Source organism: Triticum aestivum, chromosome 2A (genome assembly GCF_018294505.1).
Source record: "Triticum aestivum cultivar Chinese Spring chromosome 2A, IWGSC CS RefSeq v2.1, whole genome shotgun sequence".
NCBI lineage: Eukaryota > Viridiplantae > Streptophyta > Magnoliopsida > Poales > Poaceae > Triticum > Triticum aestivum.
Genome location: NC_057797.1, coordinates 676,588,932 through 676,604,189, shown reverse-complemented (window position 1 = coordinate 676,604,189; position 15,258 = coordinate 676,588,932). Strand labels below are relative to the sequence as shown.

Genomic DNA, 15,258 nt, shown 5'->3' with positions numbered 1-15,258 from the left:
AACTTTTCGAGATGAAAGAGTGAGAAGCTCCAGAATCAAACAAAACCATTGCAGGTATTGTGTTGACAGGAAACGTACCGAGTACGATATCCGAAGCATTTTGTGCCTCCTCTTTGGTTACGTGGTTCAGATGACCCTTCCTGTGGTTATTGTTGGGATTGAAATTGTTTCGTTTGGGCGCTGAATTATTGCTGTCGTTGTTCGGCTTTGGGGTTGAATTCCTTGGCTTGGGGCACTGTTTGGCATAGTGCCCTTCTTCTCCACAAGCGTAACAAGTAACGCCGGGGCGATAGGTGAATTCCTTGTCCCTTGCATGAAAATTCTTGATTGGGCGTGAGACATTGGATGAGAATTTGGGTGTCCCACCCTTTTTAAAATCTATCTTGCTTCGGTGATTGCGAGTGTGGTTAGTCTGGTCCCTTTTTCGCTTGCGGATATCTTCCAGATTGCGTCTCTCATTTTCCAGAGTAATGGCCTTGTCCACCAGCGTTTTAAAATCAGGAAAAGTGTGCACGACCAGTTGGCATTTAAGTGCGGGCGCCAGACCGTCAAGGAATTTCTCCATCTTCTTGATTTCAGTCATACGCTCCTCATTGGCGTAGCGGGATAATAGGGTAAATTGACTGTTGTAATCTGACACTATCATGTTCCTTTGTTTGAGGTCATCAAATTCTCTCTTCTTGATTTTCATAATACTCTTAGGAATATGTGCACCACGGAAACCTTCCTTGAAATCATCCCAGGTTATGTCATTTTCGTTGGGATGCATGTGCAGAAAATTCTCCCACCACGATACGGCTGCTCCTGTGAGATAGTGTGGAGCATATAGTACTTTCTCGAGATCTGAACACTTTGCAATAATTAATTTCCTCTCCATATCTCGAAGCCAGTCCTCGGCTTCAAGAGGCTTGTCAGTGTGAGAAAATGTTTGAGGACGTGTCTTCTGTAGCTCAGATAACTTGAAATGTTGCTGATACTGTCCATGGTGATTTCCCATGTTGATGACTTGGTTCATTATTTCACGATGTTGTTGCTGACTCTGTTCATAAAGGCGGCACATTTGTGAAAGTGCCGATTCATTTCCCGGTTGGCTTGACTGTCCCTGAGTGAACTCGTTGCTGGGTTGTGCATCATAATTTTCCTCTGATGGAATTGGCATGGAGCGAGTCCAAGGACGAGACATTTTTCACTCTGGGGATATATTTTGTAAAACCCATAAGAAAAGCGGAAAGAGTCGCAAAAACAAATCCATAAAATGCATAAAGCTGGCAAATAGAATTAAATAACTCAGCTTACTTAAGAAAAATAAAACGACTTGCGCACGGAGAAGGACTGCTCATTACACATCTTACACACGGGCGGTAATTATACAGTACATCACTCAGGATATGCGTACCTAATCCTGACATGTTATTAAGGCTAGTGCACTTCTCCAGATCCTACATGATGCGAAAACAGGCTACTACTCCCAGCCTACGCACATATCTTACAAAGCGGTACAACACACGGCAGCTAAGCGTACTCAGGCAGAAATGTTGACGACCTCCCTTGCCCTGCCGAGGGCGAGGCGTAGCGAGGTTGGGGACTCGACCTCCTCCTCGCTAATGGGCTCCATACGTGTAGTGTTGCGCAGAGCGGGCGGAGCGGTCGCCAGGGGCGGAGCAACACGTACAGGAGTGGGCGCGAAGGTTGGTGTAGTGCGCGCTGGAGTGGGTGCAATGACTTGGTTAAATTCTTCGGTAGAAGGCAGGCGACGAGTAGGCGTAAAAGATGCTGATGACGAGACAAAAGTCGGTGGCGGAGCGATGGGTAGGAGCTCCCTCCTGTTGGCAGCACAGCCATGGACTGAGTCCATGCGGGTAGCTACGAAGTCGTCCACCAGGTTGTCGAAGGCTGCCTCCAGGGCCCGGAGATACTCAATGAGCATCTCAAAAGCCTCGTCTCGTTCTCCTCTGGGGCAGGAGTATGCGTAGTGATAGGTGTAAGGCACATGGCACGGAAGATAACGGTAACGACGAGTCTTCATCACGGGAAGGACATCCCTGAGACGAGCTATCGCCTCGCGGGCTGCCATCTGCATAGCATGCCTCTCCGTAGGCATGGCTCTTCTCACGAACCGGAAGCGGCGTAACTCACCACGCCCTCCCCTGAACTGCACCGTGGCCTGGTGCATGGTCAGACTGTCGTTGACTCGGTGCTGGTAGAGTGTGAAGACTGGGCGCACGGATGGCCCCATCGCGACCTGAACGATGGAAGAAAGAAGCTTGACGAACCCATCGGGTACGTTGGCGAAGGTCTGAGACTCGCAGCTGACGTCGGCCATCTACAAAAGTAGGCAAAATTCTGCAGGGTCAGATCATAAATTTATGCTGACTGACAGAAAATGACTACCATTGCCAAAAATATAAATTAGCTCTATCAGGCTAATAACCAATTAGCGATCGCACCTAGTGGCTTCCTACAGTCAGCCTGGCTCTGGTACCAAGCTTGTCACGACCGGTTTTCCAATAAAAATATTTATTGAAAAGCCAATCTTTTAAGTCCAGTATGAGAGAAATCCTCCACACTGGCAGACAAATTCTTGATACAATAAGCCAGTAGCATAAAATATATTACAGGGTTGAACTACGGTTGCTCAACCAAATTATTACAAGCACGCCAATAATCATACATAATGGCGGACAGAACACAGTGGTGTGGAGACATACTACTGACTCAAGGATAGGCTGGTGGTGGAAAAACACAGCGGGGAGAGAAATACAAGACTCTACGTCTGTCATCTCATCGGGCGTCGAGGAGAGGCTCGATGAATTTATTTGGTAGCGGAAGCGGATATAAAACAGTGGCCAAATCCAGGGTCGCACAAGACTGACTGGGACTCCTCTAAGTGTCGGGCTCGCTATCGAACTCTTCATCCATGAGATCGCCTTCGTCAGCATCTGGCCAAATCAACAAGCCAGTGAGTACTTTGAAAGTACTCGCAAGACAGTTCGGACGTAAGATATAACAAATGCATGCATGGATGCAACATGATTAATTCCTTAATGCACAATAAATAAAACTGGCATAACGGGTAAGTAAAAAAGGGAAAACGGCGGTAGTCCGCCTGAAATTCCACAGAACATAAATAAGGACCGATCGGGTGTCTGAAGCGACGCCTCGAAAGGCGAACAAATAAAAATAAGGAAAATGATACCACAGTCGGGCATCTTAGCGACACCACATAAAGGGCTTTTAAAAGAAATGCCACGGTCGGACGTCTGAGCGACATCGCAGAAAGGGCTTTAAAAGAAATGCCACAGTCGGACGTCTGAGCGACATCACATAAAGGGCTTTTATTCACAAGTAAGTAATACTCATAATAAACATTCAATTCATGAAAACAAACGGGTTAGTCCATCCACAGGAGTGATCATTTAACCGGACTTAGCACTCATGCGATTCACCGGAGTCTCTGACAATTGATTAGGATAAGAAGGAACGAAACTTGACATGGAAGAGATGATTTGGAAGAATATATGACTCTGCAGAGTTTGTACAAAATTTTTCCCACAGTCAACGGATTTCCGTAGTCACGAAGGACTAGTTCCGTTTACGGTATTTCAGAAGGAAACACAGCTAACCGGTACACACCCATCCTACCTCTCGATGCTAGGAATCACCCTAGTCATCGTCCAAGAAAACTTTTGAGACGGGGAGATCACAATCTCGAATAGCATGGGATCAAATTTATATACGCGCGCTCTAAGGGGTGCCCCCCTCTCGGTCCCAACCGGAAACACCCATGCCCCCTGACCGGATGACTGGCTTTAATCCAGGGCCATGGAACCATCATCACGGCCTCTCCTCTTTGGTGTGTACCATGAAAGCGGTTTGGAACTTACTAAACCATATTCCTTGCGGAAAACATGTGGTAGTACAAGGAAGGAAATGATAGGTACCGGACCGATATGGTTTGACACTGAAGTCACATAGTCTGGCATAAGACTGGCATGCTACAACACTGCCGTCGTACCCATCCTCATGCCAACACATGACCATTCATATTCACATTCATCCACGTATGGAGCATTGAACTCACTTACCTCATTATCACATAAAATAACGTTCATCGGTATACTCACCGGCATGCCATGAAACTAACTAAATGCAAAACATGCCAAGACACTCATCATATCAAAAGTTCAAACATGCTTGCCTGGTTCAGAGTAGTCGGAGCCTAGCTCGGTGAAGTTCGCGGCTCCGTCACCTCCTTCGGTATCTACGTTTAAAGAAGATATATGCGCTAACGTAAATACCAAGGAGAGCACAGAAGGTAAACCAAATATTTTTCAAATAAATCTGATAAAAAACTAGACAAAATTTTAAAGAGAACAGACAAAGAATCAATCAAAAATACTTTTCTGATTAAAAGTTATAAGGGTTTTTGTCCAGGGACTTATCCGTAATGAAACAGAAGATTTCCAGGGGCTAGTTTATAAAAGCAGAAAACGCTTCGGTAGCGATTACGCCAGCCCGAAGAGAAAACGTATTTGGCAGAAGGCGTTTTCAGATAACGCTTCGTTTAGAAAGGACAGAGAGGCTGACTGCGGGTCCCACTTGTCATGTTTAAATTTTCAAATGGGAGGGACGAGGCTCGTCGGCGCCCGAGAGCTGCTGTGGTCGCCGGCGGCGATCCACGGCGAGGCATGGGGATCAGAGGTTACCAATGTGCTCACCGTGTCCTTCCGCAACGGTGGGTGGTGGTGTTGGTCGCCGGTGAGCAGCACGTCGACGGCGGTCTCAACTCCGGCGGACGGTGGTTCGGGCGTGGATGGAGCTCGTCGGAGAGGGCTGCAAAGATTAAATTGAGGTGGGGGTTAGACTACTGGGTGCAAGAGAGGGCTACGGACGAGGTTTGGGCGCCGGAGGTGGCCTCACCGAAGTGAATCGAGCTGGAGGCCGAGGCGGGGCGAGGCGGCCGGAGCTGGGGGAGGAGACCTCCTCGAGGTCCCCCTAGTGGCCTGGCGGGGTGTTGGTGAGTAGTGGAGGTGCTGCGTGCACGAGAGTGAGCTCGGGACCCCTTTATATAGGCGGTCCGAGGCAGTTGCCGTGAACGAGGATCACCGGCGAGCGATTACGGTGGCGCAGTGCTCGGTCGGGGTGGTTAGGGGGTCGAGCATCATCACGGAGGTCCAACGGGTCCGTTTTTGTGTTGAACTGGCCGGGGTTTGGGTGTTAAGGGCGAGCTCGACGGAACGGTGATGGTGCGGGCCCGTCGGCGGCGGAGAGCGCGTTCCGTGCTTGCCGGCCACAGTGGCTGTGCTACGGGCGTGCGCTGGCGTGCATGAGGCCACGCGGAGAGCCAGGGAGCGATGGGCGGCGCGGAACGACGTTCTGCCGTGGTGTGCCTCCTGTCGGCCGCCACGGGAGGTCCCGACGCCGCAGAAGACGCCGGCGAGGGCGAGCCAGCGCGCTACCGACGCCAGGAAGGCTCCACGCACGCGTGTGCAGCTTCGGACAAGAGGAAGAGGCGGCGAGGAACGTGCCAAGGGCACTGTGGCCGCGTGACTGAAACTGACGGACTGAAGATGACACTGAAAACTGAATTTTCTGAACTATGAACAGTAACAGTGCCCACCAGGTGTTCGACCGAATGAAATTGGCCTCTGGTGATTTTTCCTTGAGCTGATTTTTGGTGGAGTGGCTTCTCCTTGCTCAAATAGGCTGCCTGAATTTTGGTGGAATTTTTAGAGGAGTGTAGATATGAATTTCACCAAATTTGGCAAATCTGGTCCAAACTTGCAGAGACTGAATTTTGAAAAATTTGAAAAGAGGAGGAGTGGATCAAGATGGTTCTGGGTTGTGGGTTCAAAGGACAATCCAGGAGAATTGGTTTGAGGTCAAAACTCAAATGCAATAGGGCACTTGCTTTGAAAATCTCTCAGGCTCCAAATAATTTTCAGAATTGAATTGAGGGAAAAATAATTTGAAATAAAAATCCAAAACCAGTTTGGATTAGTTGGGACAGAGAATTTAGGTTGATCACAAGTTGTAGGGGAGGTTTTGGAGGGGTTTTACCACATGGGCAAGAATGCCAAGTCATGGTGGTTCCAAGATATGAAAATCCCAAATTTCATGGAGTTTCTTTTTAAAAGAAAAAGATTAAACTCCCAAAAATAATTTTGAGAGAGAACCAACAGAGAAGAAGTTTCAAAAGGTCAAACACCAAAGTTTGAAGCCAGAATAAAAACCTTGCCAAAGAAAAGAAAGTTTCTTAAGAGGAAGGTTTTCTAGAAAATTTTAAATAGCCTCTTTTCAAAAACCACAAAGTTTTTGCTAAAAACCAAAGTAAAATTTTTGGAGTGTCACAGAGGGTGTCTCTCTCCCGGTAGAGTGTAACCAGCTTCCCCTTATCCTGGAGACGGATAGCACTGTCGCTGCTACCATGACCAGCGACTCTTCTACGAGTCGGTCGCCTGTCTCGGCCCTTGTCAGCGAGGTTCGACGCTTACTTGCCTCTGGTAGAGACCATACGTTTGCTGTCATTAAAAGAGAGTTGAGCTGATCCTCAAAAAAAAAAAAGAGAGCTAAACTAGGTCGCTTCGCTCTTCCCCTTGCACTGCTGTTTCATTGCGTTCGGGGCCATGTGAGATTGTAGTGAGACTTTGTACGGGTGAATCCACCTAATCAATAAAATCTCCCCACTTAAAAAAAAGGTTTCAGCTCCGGTCCATCCGGTACCAATCCGATGGCTGCAATTTGCTAACCTCATATGGCCCTGTTTGGCACCGCTTGTTCACGGGGTGAATCAAGCGCGAGACTGTTGTGCCGGCCTAGGTTCCTGCATAGGCTTGTTAGTTTTTCTCCTTTGTTTTTCCAGTCGTTTGTTCTTTTAGTTTATTATCTACTGCTCAAATTTTTGAAAAGAATCTAAAAATGCATGTATTCCAAAACGAAAATTTGACAAAAAATAAATAAATCATGAATTTTTAAAATATTGACATGATATAACAAAATGTTAGCATAGTTTTAAAAAATGTTGATAACTTTCAATAAATATGTTCATGACAATTAAAACATGTTCCAAAATTCAAAAGTTTATATGCGATTCCATTTCAAAATAGTTTATACAATGTAGAAAAAAATGCTTGCATAATGTAAAACTATTTTTTGTATGATTAAAAAATATGTTACATTTAAGAAAACGTTTATACATTTTAAAAAATCTCTGTGTAGTTTAGAAAATGTTTATTTCCATTAAAACAATGTACTTTACAATGTTCATACAATGTGAAAAAATCCACGTAGCTTAAAAACTATTTATTATCATTAAAAATATACAGCACATATTTAAAAAATGTTACCGTGTATTCGAAAAAGTATCCACAACATGTATTTAAAAAATATACATCATATATTTAGAAAATTTCCAACACATGTCGAAGAAAAGTTTCACGTATGTGCTAAAAATGTACATATTTTTTAAAAAAATAGACATGCTTTAAAAAACAAAACCGATAGAAAACGACAAATAAATAAAAAGAAAAGCAAAGACACAAAGAAATCAAAGAATTACGAAGAGAGAAAAAACAAAAAGTCAGTGAAAAAGCAAAGAAGACTGAAATATAATGAAGAAAACCCGAAGAAAAGTGAAGAAAAGTGATGAAAAAACCCAAAGAAAGAAAAACCAAAGAAAGCCGGTAGAAATGAAAGAAAACAAAACATTGCAGAGCGAACCTATAGGGACACAAGCAGCAGCGAGCGACCTACACTAATTGGCTGGTCTGATAGTCGCTTCGTCTGTAAGCTAGGAATCAGTATGGACAAGACATAGCTCTGGCTTTGTTCAACAACAAAAGAAGCAACTTTCTCCTCTCAAACAGGAAACTCATTTTACAGCTTTTATCCTCGTGTTTTTTTTAAATCCATTTGGCACTTTATTGCTGGTTTAAAATAGTTACATCCTTCAACCATGCGGGAGAAGAAAGTTAGGAGGGTCATCATCCCACCAATACATCAAATTCAAATCATAAGCATGTCTAAGCAAGAAATGGTGCCAAATTATTGGCTTCCTGGGGGAGATTCTTGAAGCGATTGAAGGCACATCGTGTGCCAATTGGAAGCAGTCTGCAAGTATTTTAGGGTGGCCAACGTTTTCTTTTTAGGCATGGAAATTTATATTGGTGTGATGATGGAAAATTTAATTTGCAAGCTTGACAATTTTAAAAAAATAATACTAGTAAACTAATACGAATTTATCATGCTCGCCAACTAAACTGGCCATCCTCAAACAATATAATTTATCATGAAAAACATTTAATTTGTAATGGTAAAAAATCTGAGGCCGCTGATCCCCTTATTTGGGCCTCCCACGGACTGGAGAAACCAGAGTAGCCCTCAACTCTGGAGTTATTTACCTGCCTCCTCCCCCGCAAATTTTTTTTTACCTGCCTCCTGTCATCAAACAAAATTGCCTAAAAAAAATAAAACAAAAGGGTTTCGCCGCCGCTGGAGCTCGAGCCACATCGCCGCCATTGAAAATCGGCCCCTCCTCGTCGCCTGTGGAGGCTCGTCCTTCCTTCCACGAGCCGGCCCAGCTTCACGGCGCCTGACCCGCCTCGTACGTCCGCCGGCTGTACAAGATCCCGCCGTTGAACCGAAGCCCGCGAGACGAGCAGCCAAGGCACCCAAGCTGACGCTGGCCAGCCTCTTGTGCTGCCCAAAAGGAAGGTAAGTTGCCTTCTTGTACTATCTTTAGATCTGCACGATTTTGGTGGAGGAAATAGAATAATTTGAAATGGACTGGAGTTGTGCAATGGATTAACTACTTTGATTCAAGTTTTCGTCTTCCTGCGGCTGGATTGGATTACGGTTTTTTTTTTACGCGTATCGGGTTATGAAATTCAAAGAAAATATTGGAAAGGTTGCATAAAATCTATTAGATAAATATAATGTTCTATGCTGTCTGTATAGATGGTGACTATTAGACGGCCAATTGAAGTCATACTAGATCCTTTAAACGGGTTTTAAACAAAGGTTGTATACTTGAATACCAAAATTGTACACACCTAATCAAGAAGTTGACCCGCTGAAGTAAAGTTTCCAATTAGATGGTCGCATGTAATCTGCTCCATTGCCCCCCACCAGCCTTTTTCTGTTACAAACCCTCCCTACATGTTTGCATTGTCTCTTCTAGACAGACAAGAGGAAATCTTTAAAATGAGGAAGCATATCATTTGTGTGGCTGCATATACGGCTTCTATGGTGCTTTGGCTGGTCTAGGTTAAGTAGTACAAGAGAACATGTTACATCTTGTCCAATGTAATTTAAGGCCTAGGTCTGACTACCTTAATCCCAGTGCACTACAACCTGCGCCAAAAAAGATGGGGTATAAGTGAGCTCCTTTCTTCAGTTGTGATTGTGGTAAACCCTACATGTATGTTTTGGGGGAGCAAAATACAGTTGGACATCAGGTGTAACAATGCAAACGCCTTTTCATGTCAGCACTCCATGCTATAGTTGGTAGCTGGTAATTGAGCTAAGAAATGATGCTATTCGGCCAGCTTCTTTCGGGCCCCCAACCAAAAAATTATCATTGTTGGTGTCTCAAGCAACCCTAACATAAGGCCATTATTAGCGTTCCTGATTAGTTTCTCGGCTATAGTTTTATATTGTTGCTTCACTACTTATGACCCCACATTTTGCCCTATTGTTTTACTTTCTAAAAGAAAGTTCTGCTCCAGTCTTGAAAAAGATGTGGAAAGCTAAGAGAGGTGGTGATCATCTCACTAGAAGCTTTCCTAAGAGTAGAAAAGCTTCCAAGAATGAATCATTGGTCTCAGGTATGCTAGATCTTCCTCTTTTGTGCTACGTCTCCCCCCCCCCCCCCCCCCCACCCACACACACACACACATTTTCAGAGCTTTATTTGATTATTCACAGTTGCCTTAATGTTTTATTTCCTTCAACTAGGTCACTTCCTTGGGGACTGTGATCAAGGTGTTCGGTCCAGGCTCAGTGATGGGCTAATATCATATTTGTCTAGAAGTGTCGCCTCTATTACTTTGTGCAATGGTGATTATGTGTGCTTAGTATTCTTAGTTTTCCAACAAAATATATTGAAACACAACCAGATATAAATGATTTAAATTGCGATCTTCTGTAGGAGACACAGTCTTATTTTCATGCTCGGGCATAGCTATGGAACGCCAGGGGCGCCACCTTACAAGGTTTCTGACTTCTGCAAGTTTGGTTAGAGCTCTCAATGGTACGAATAAAGACCATGATGACTTGAAGGTTGGCGCTAACAATCATCCTTTACTGATTTGCTTACTTCTGATAATTGTGTGCTTATTTCTTGCCTTACCTTTTTCTAGATTGAAGTGCGCCATGAAGGCAATGAAGTTTATATGGGGTGGATGGCTGAATTTGATTTAGATCGCAACTTTGCTGTTGTCAATGTCCATGCGTTCCTTGAAAATGTTCAGGTTGGATCTTTCCAACCTGCACTAGAAATTCTGCCCCATGGTGAGCTATTAATAGTTATAGGGCGTGGTGTCTCTGGTGAAATAATGACCAAGAATGTGGAATTTAATGGTGATTCAAGGGTATCCGAGGATGATGAAGATCTTGATTGTAAAATCTCAGAGGTACACTTGCATGACGATATGCGCATTTTATTTATGCATGGAGGCAATAAGAAGGGATTTATGAGAGAAGTATATTTTTCGTCCCTTAACTCTTTCAAGAGTATAGAAATTGTCTCTCAACTAGAAAACCAGCAAAATTTGGTCCCTTAACTATTCAAACCGGATAAATTTAGTCCCTCATACCGCTTTGACTGTTTTTTTTTTTCTGACGTGGAGTGGTTTTGACTAAAACTAGATACATCCTATAGGCTGGCCCGTCACATCAGCATGTACAAATGTGCAGGGTCCCACATGTCAGCCTCAGGAAGAAAGAATAATAGCTTAAAATAAAATGTATGCCACATGTTTCGAACTTAATACCGGAAGCAGGCCAGATCAGTAGGTAACCACCATACCACGGATACTATGTAGTATTACGCAGACAAGTATAAAATCTTTTGTAGTTTTGCATATATTAAGAATGTTCGCTGTACAATGATATTAACTCATTTAAAAGTGATTTATTTTTTTCAGTTTCAGTCCTCTGCACATATATTTTTTTCTGTACTCATGTGCACAATGAAGTAGCTATATTTTCTGCGTGTCTTTTATTTTTTTACACCACATACTGTTCAAATTTCGACCACTAACAGGCTGGTCCCACAGTTCCAAACAACAACCAGTCCACGTCAGCAAATAATCAACCAAAGTGGTATGAGGGACTAAACTTATCCGGTTTTAAAAATTGAGGGACTACAGTTTGCTGGTTTTGGAGTTGAGGGATCATTTCTATACTTTCGAAAAAATTGAGGGACAAAAAATATACTTATCCCCAATAAGAATGGTTTTTTATTTTTTATTTAACTGTTTTTCTATACAACTTCATTTTGTTCAAATTTAACCCTTCTTGCCTGTCACCTTTGTTGTGTTATTAGGCTTGGGACGGTGGGCCACTTCTTTCTGTTGATGGGAAGGTTGTTGGCATGAACCTTTTTCTGACTACTAGAAAAGCCGTTTTCCTACCATGGGGCACAATTCTCAAGCATCTGGAGCATTACTGGACATCTCAGCAAAAGAAGACTGGTCTTGCACGGTCAAAAACTTCGAAGGTTTACAGGTATGTCTATCGATGTATGTCCTTGTGTTCACCGGCTGTATTCTACGTTAGCTCCTCTCATAAAAGAGATAATAGGGCAAGCCTTTTTGCGTGCTAGACAACATATGCATGCAATAATCTGGATCATTCGCTGTTGTTCCTTAGCCTATTTGTCATCTAAGCTTTGCAGTTTACAATGTTTACTTTTAATATTAACTTGTTTCTTGGCCAGCTCAACCAAAATATTTGCCAACCTTTGGCATATATGATGTATCAGAGATTCACAATTGTCTTGTACTAAGATTAGTCATATTTCTTGTGCCAATGTTGAAAACTTTATGTTTTATTGGAATGTGCATTATGATCATGTCATTTTTCATACAACTTGGGGTCCTATATCTATCTTATTCCTTGCCTATGATTCTACCCATGTAGGTTTTGGGACCATTTTGCGTATTAATGCACTGGTCTGGTCCATTTTACATTTTGGTTAGTAATCAACTAGTCATTTTTATGTCCGGCAGGTTTGCAGTAAGACCCACATGTGTGAAATCTAACAGCCATCCAGAAGGTGAGCACACAGGCACTCCTCGGGACTGCTCAACATTGTGGTATTCTGCAAATTGTTGCAGTTTGTAATGGCATTTATTTAGAAGCTGCAAATCTAGTGTTTACATTTGTATTATTGTATATCAACTAGTCTAGCCTTTTCACTTGTACCCTTATATTGTTAGATCTTATCCATTAGTATTATGTACACTACATTCTTGGGTATGTTCATCCATGCTTCTAATAACGTTAGCTGTTGCTCAGGTTGTTATCATGATTTAATTATTGTTACATGCTAATCATGTGGAGAACTTATGTGAATTTATTTTTCATATATACTATTAGTATATGTTAGTGCTGACAACTTGATCTTGTTGCAGCAGTACATGGAGATTTACTCAACCAGGAGCAGTTAGATCTAGACTCCATGGGTTACCCTAAGTTACCATCCTCCATGTTAGGAGGTGTGTCAGTGCTTCTAAATTTGCTGACCTTTTACAGCAACCATGTACCACTAACAACTATTCTACAATGTATATTTCTCCAGCTGGCATGATTTTAGTTGATACTTTTGAAGAGACTTTTGGCGACATACATGGTGAAGGTGTCTGGAGAAAATTTAGTAAAAGTGCTTCTAACATAAATTGCAATGTTGTCGCACTGGCTTCATTTAATGGTGATTTTACAGAATTGTGCCATTTACTATTTCATCTCTGTTTTGATTACAACTAGCTAATAGCCAGAATCATGGTATGCAGGAGAAAAGAGGTATTTTGCATGCACGGGTTTTTTTATTGAATGGAATGGATCTACGGTAATTTTGACATCAGCAAGCTTGGTTAGAAATTCTGGTGATGAGAACAAGATTGTTGAAAACTTGAGGGTTGGCGCTCCTTGTTCTGTGGCCGCTGTTCTTTTAAGGTGATGCTTAAGTCTCATCACTGTATTATTTGCAGATTGAAGTGTTGCTTAACAACCAATATAGAGAAGGGACATTACTACATTATAGTCTACATTACAACGTTGCTCTAGTCAGTGTGAAGGATTACCCTGCTCTTCGTCCATCAAATACTCTGCTTCGTTGGAAAAAGGATTTTAAAGTAGTAGCTGTAGGGCGTTGCTTCAAATCAGGCATGTTAATGGCTACTAGCGGGGATATGGTTTCCTGGACAGGCACACTCGATCGCGATTTCCTCGTAACTTCCACGTGTAAAATCACTAAGGCAATCCTGTATTTTTTTATTCCTATTTTTTCGTGGTGATAATAAATACTCCTCTGTCTTTTACAAGGCATATTTTGATTGTCCAAAAGCAAGGTTTGACTGTAAATGCCCCTTATTTTGTTGGCAGTTAACATGGTCATGAGAAAGTACTTTGGAATATGAATCAATTTTTTTGTCAAAACCTAGATATTACTGGATTAATCCGTGGTCAAAGCTTGAATTTGGACAGACAAAATATGCCTTGTATTTTTGGAAAAGGGAAGTATAGTTGCGTAGGAACGAGTGGGCTAGCAATATATATTTGGAAAACAAAAATCACAGCTTGTTCATGTCAACTTGCTAGGCTGGGATTGGAGGCCCTCTTGTTAGTCTTGATGGGGATGTTATTGGCATGAACTTCTATGATAAGAGAATAGGGACCCCTTTCCTGTTATTGGTGGACATTTACAAAATTCTAGCATCGTTTGAGACAAAAAGGTATTCAAGTACATATCACATAAGTTCTTTTCTAAATATTTTAAGAAGCTTGCTGAAGCATAATCTTATTATTGCTATGTTTGACAGTGAACTTGGTGAAGTTGGCAATGATAGTGATCCCTCTGGAGCGCTTTTCTGGAAAATGGATGAAGATAACAAAACTAAGTTAAACAGGTTGGTATTCTGATGCATATTAAGCTGGGGTTAAGTTTTGGACAAATTATTTCATTGAATTGAACTGCAGGTGGCCTGTGCCCATGCCTCGCTGGCGCAATCCTGACTATGTGGATGAGGATAAATCTGATGATGATGATGAGGTCTTTGATCACAAATCTGGCCGCGCGCCGCCTATGGACGGTTACTTCAAGGGAAAGAAACTCATGCTCTTTAGATGCAGTCACGCCCTTGATTGGTCACACAATCTCCATATTATTGCTTGTTTTGGATGGCAGAAGTAACATGTGGCTTGTTGAAGTCTTATTTGTTAGGAAGAAGTAGATGCCGATGTGTTCTCCCCTGGGATATATCAGGGAGGAACCAAGGCCATAGGGGATGTTTTTTTCAGATCATGTAAGAGAGAACACTCACGCACAACCACATTAGGAATATCATGCAGGACTTACAGTGTTACACCTTCTCGGTGGTTCGAACCTCGATAAACAAAGTCTTAATCCTTGTTGCGATTTCATAGTGTTATAACCCTTAGTCGAATATCTCAAATTTGTCTGAGAGATCTTCACTCGTCGACAATTGGCGCAAGTAGGGGTAACCCGTCTTCATCACCATGCCCACGAGCGCAACGCGGCAACGGGTTTCTCTTGGCATGACTGTTAAACACTTTAGATATTGTACATGGAGTTAGTTAATATCTCTTATCCCTTCGTAGTCATTATCTCGTGTAACAACTTGTATCTATTTGATGTATCCCGGTGCGCCCGTTGTGCCCTAGTGGCCGAGTATATATATACGTCCTGAGGCCACCCTTTGGGTTGTGCCGATCCAATTCTTCTTCTCTCTAGTTTCACATGGTATCAGGCCATCTCGCGTAATTGCTCGATGGGTTCCCCTTCCGCCGGCGCCATGACTTCCTCTGCTATGACCTCGCTGTCTCTGCCGGCCTCTCTCTCGGCGCCATCCACCTCCTCTGGCCCTCCTTCCGCTAGCCTCATTACAGCGCCATCGCCAACGTCACAGGCTATGTTGATGGCACCTCTCCTACACCTCCTCGGCTGCTTCCACCTGATGACAAGGGGGAACGAGCGGTCAATCCTGAATATGCGACTTGGTACCGGCAGGACCAGAT

The 15,258-nt window shown here is 43.1% G+C and overlaps 1 protein-coding gene across 1 annotated transcript; it reads left to right on the top strand.

Annotated features, from left to right (window-relative positions):
- Positions 1 to 8,980: 8,980 nt before the first annotated feature.
- On the top strand, positions 8,981 to 14,128 carry LOC123185887 (uncharacterized). The gene is made up of 10 exons (XM_044597699.1): positions 8,981 to 9,824; positions 9,955 to 10,056; positions 10,148 to 10,278; positions 10,359 to 10,631; positions 11,546 to 11,727; positions 12,231 to 12,277; positions 12,639 to 12,719; positions 12,803 to 12,931; positions 13,014 to 13,955; positions 14,043 to 14,128. The coding sequence occupies exons 1-9, from the start codon at positions 9,671 to 9,673 to the stop codon at positions 13,178 to 13,180; spliced, it is 1,266 nt and encodes a 421-aa protein (XP_044453634.1). The 5' UTR covers positions 8,981 to 9,670; the 3' UTR covers positions 13,181 to 13,955; positions 14,043 to 14,128.
- The last annotated feature ends 1,130 nt before the right edge of the window (positions 14,129 to 15,258 follow it).

Coding starts and splice junctions, on each gene's coding strand:
- LOC123185887 (XM_044597699.1), top strand. CDS start 9,671: ATGACCCCACATTTTGCCCTATTGTTTTACTTTCTAAAAGAAAGTTCT. Junction 10,057..10,147: donor CTCTATTACTTTGTGCAATG/GTGATTATGTGT, acceptor GATCTTCTGTAG/GAGACACAGTCTTATTTTCA. Junction 10,632..11,545: donor TTGATTGTAAAATCTCAGAG/GTACACTTGCAT, acceptor TTGTGTTATTAG/GCTTGGGACGGTGGGCCACT.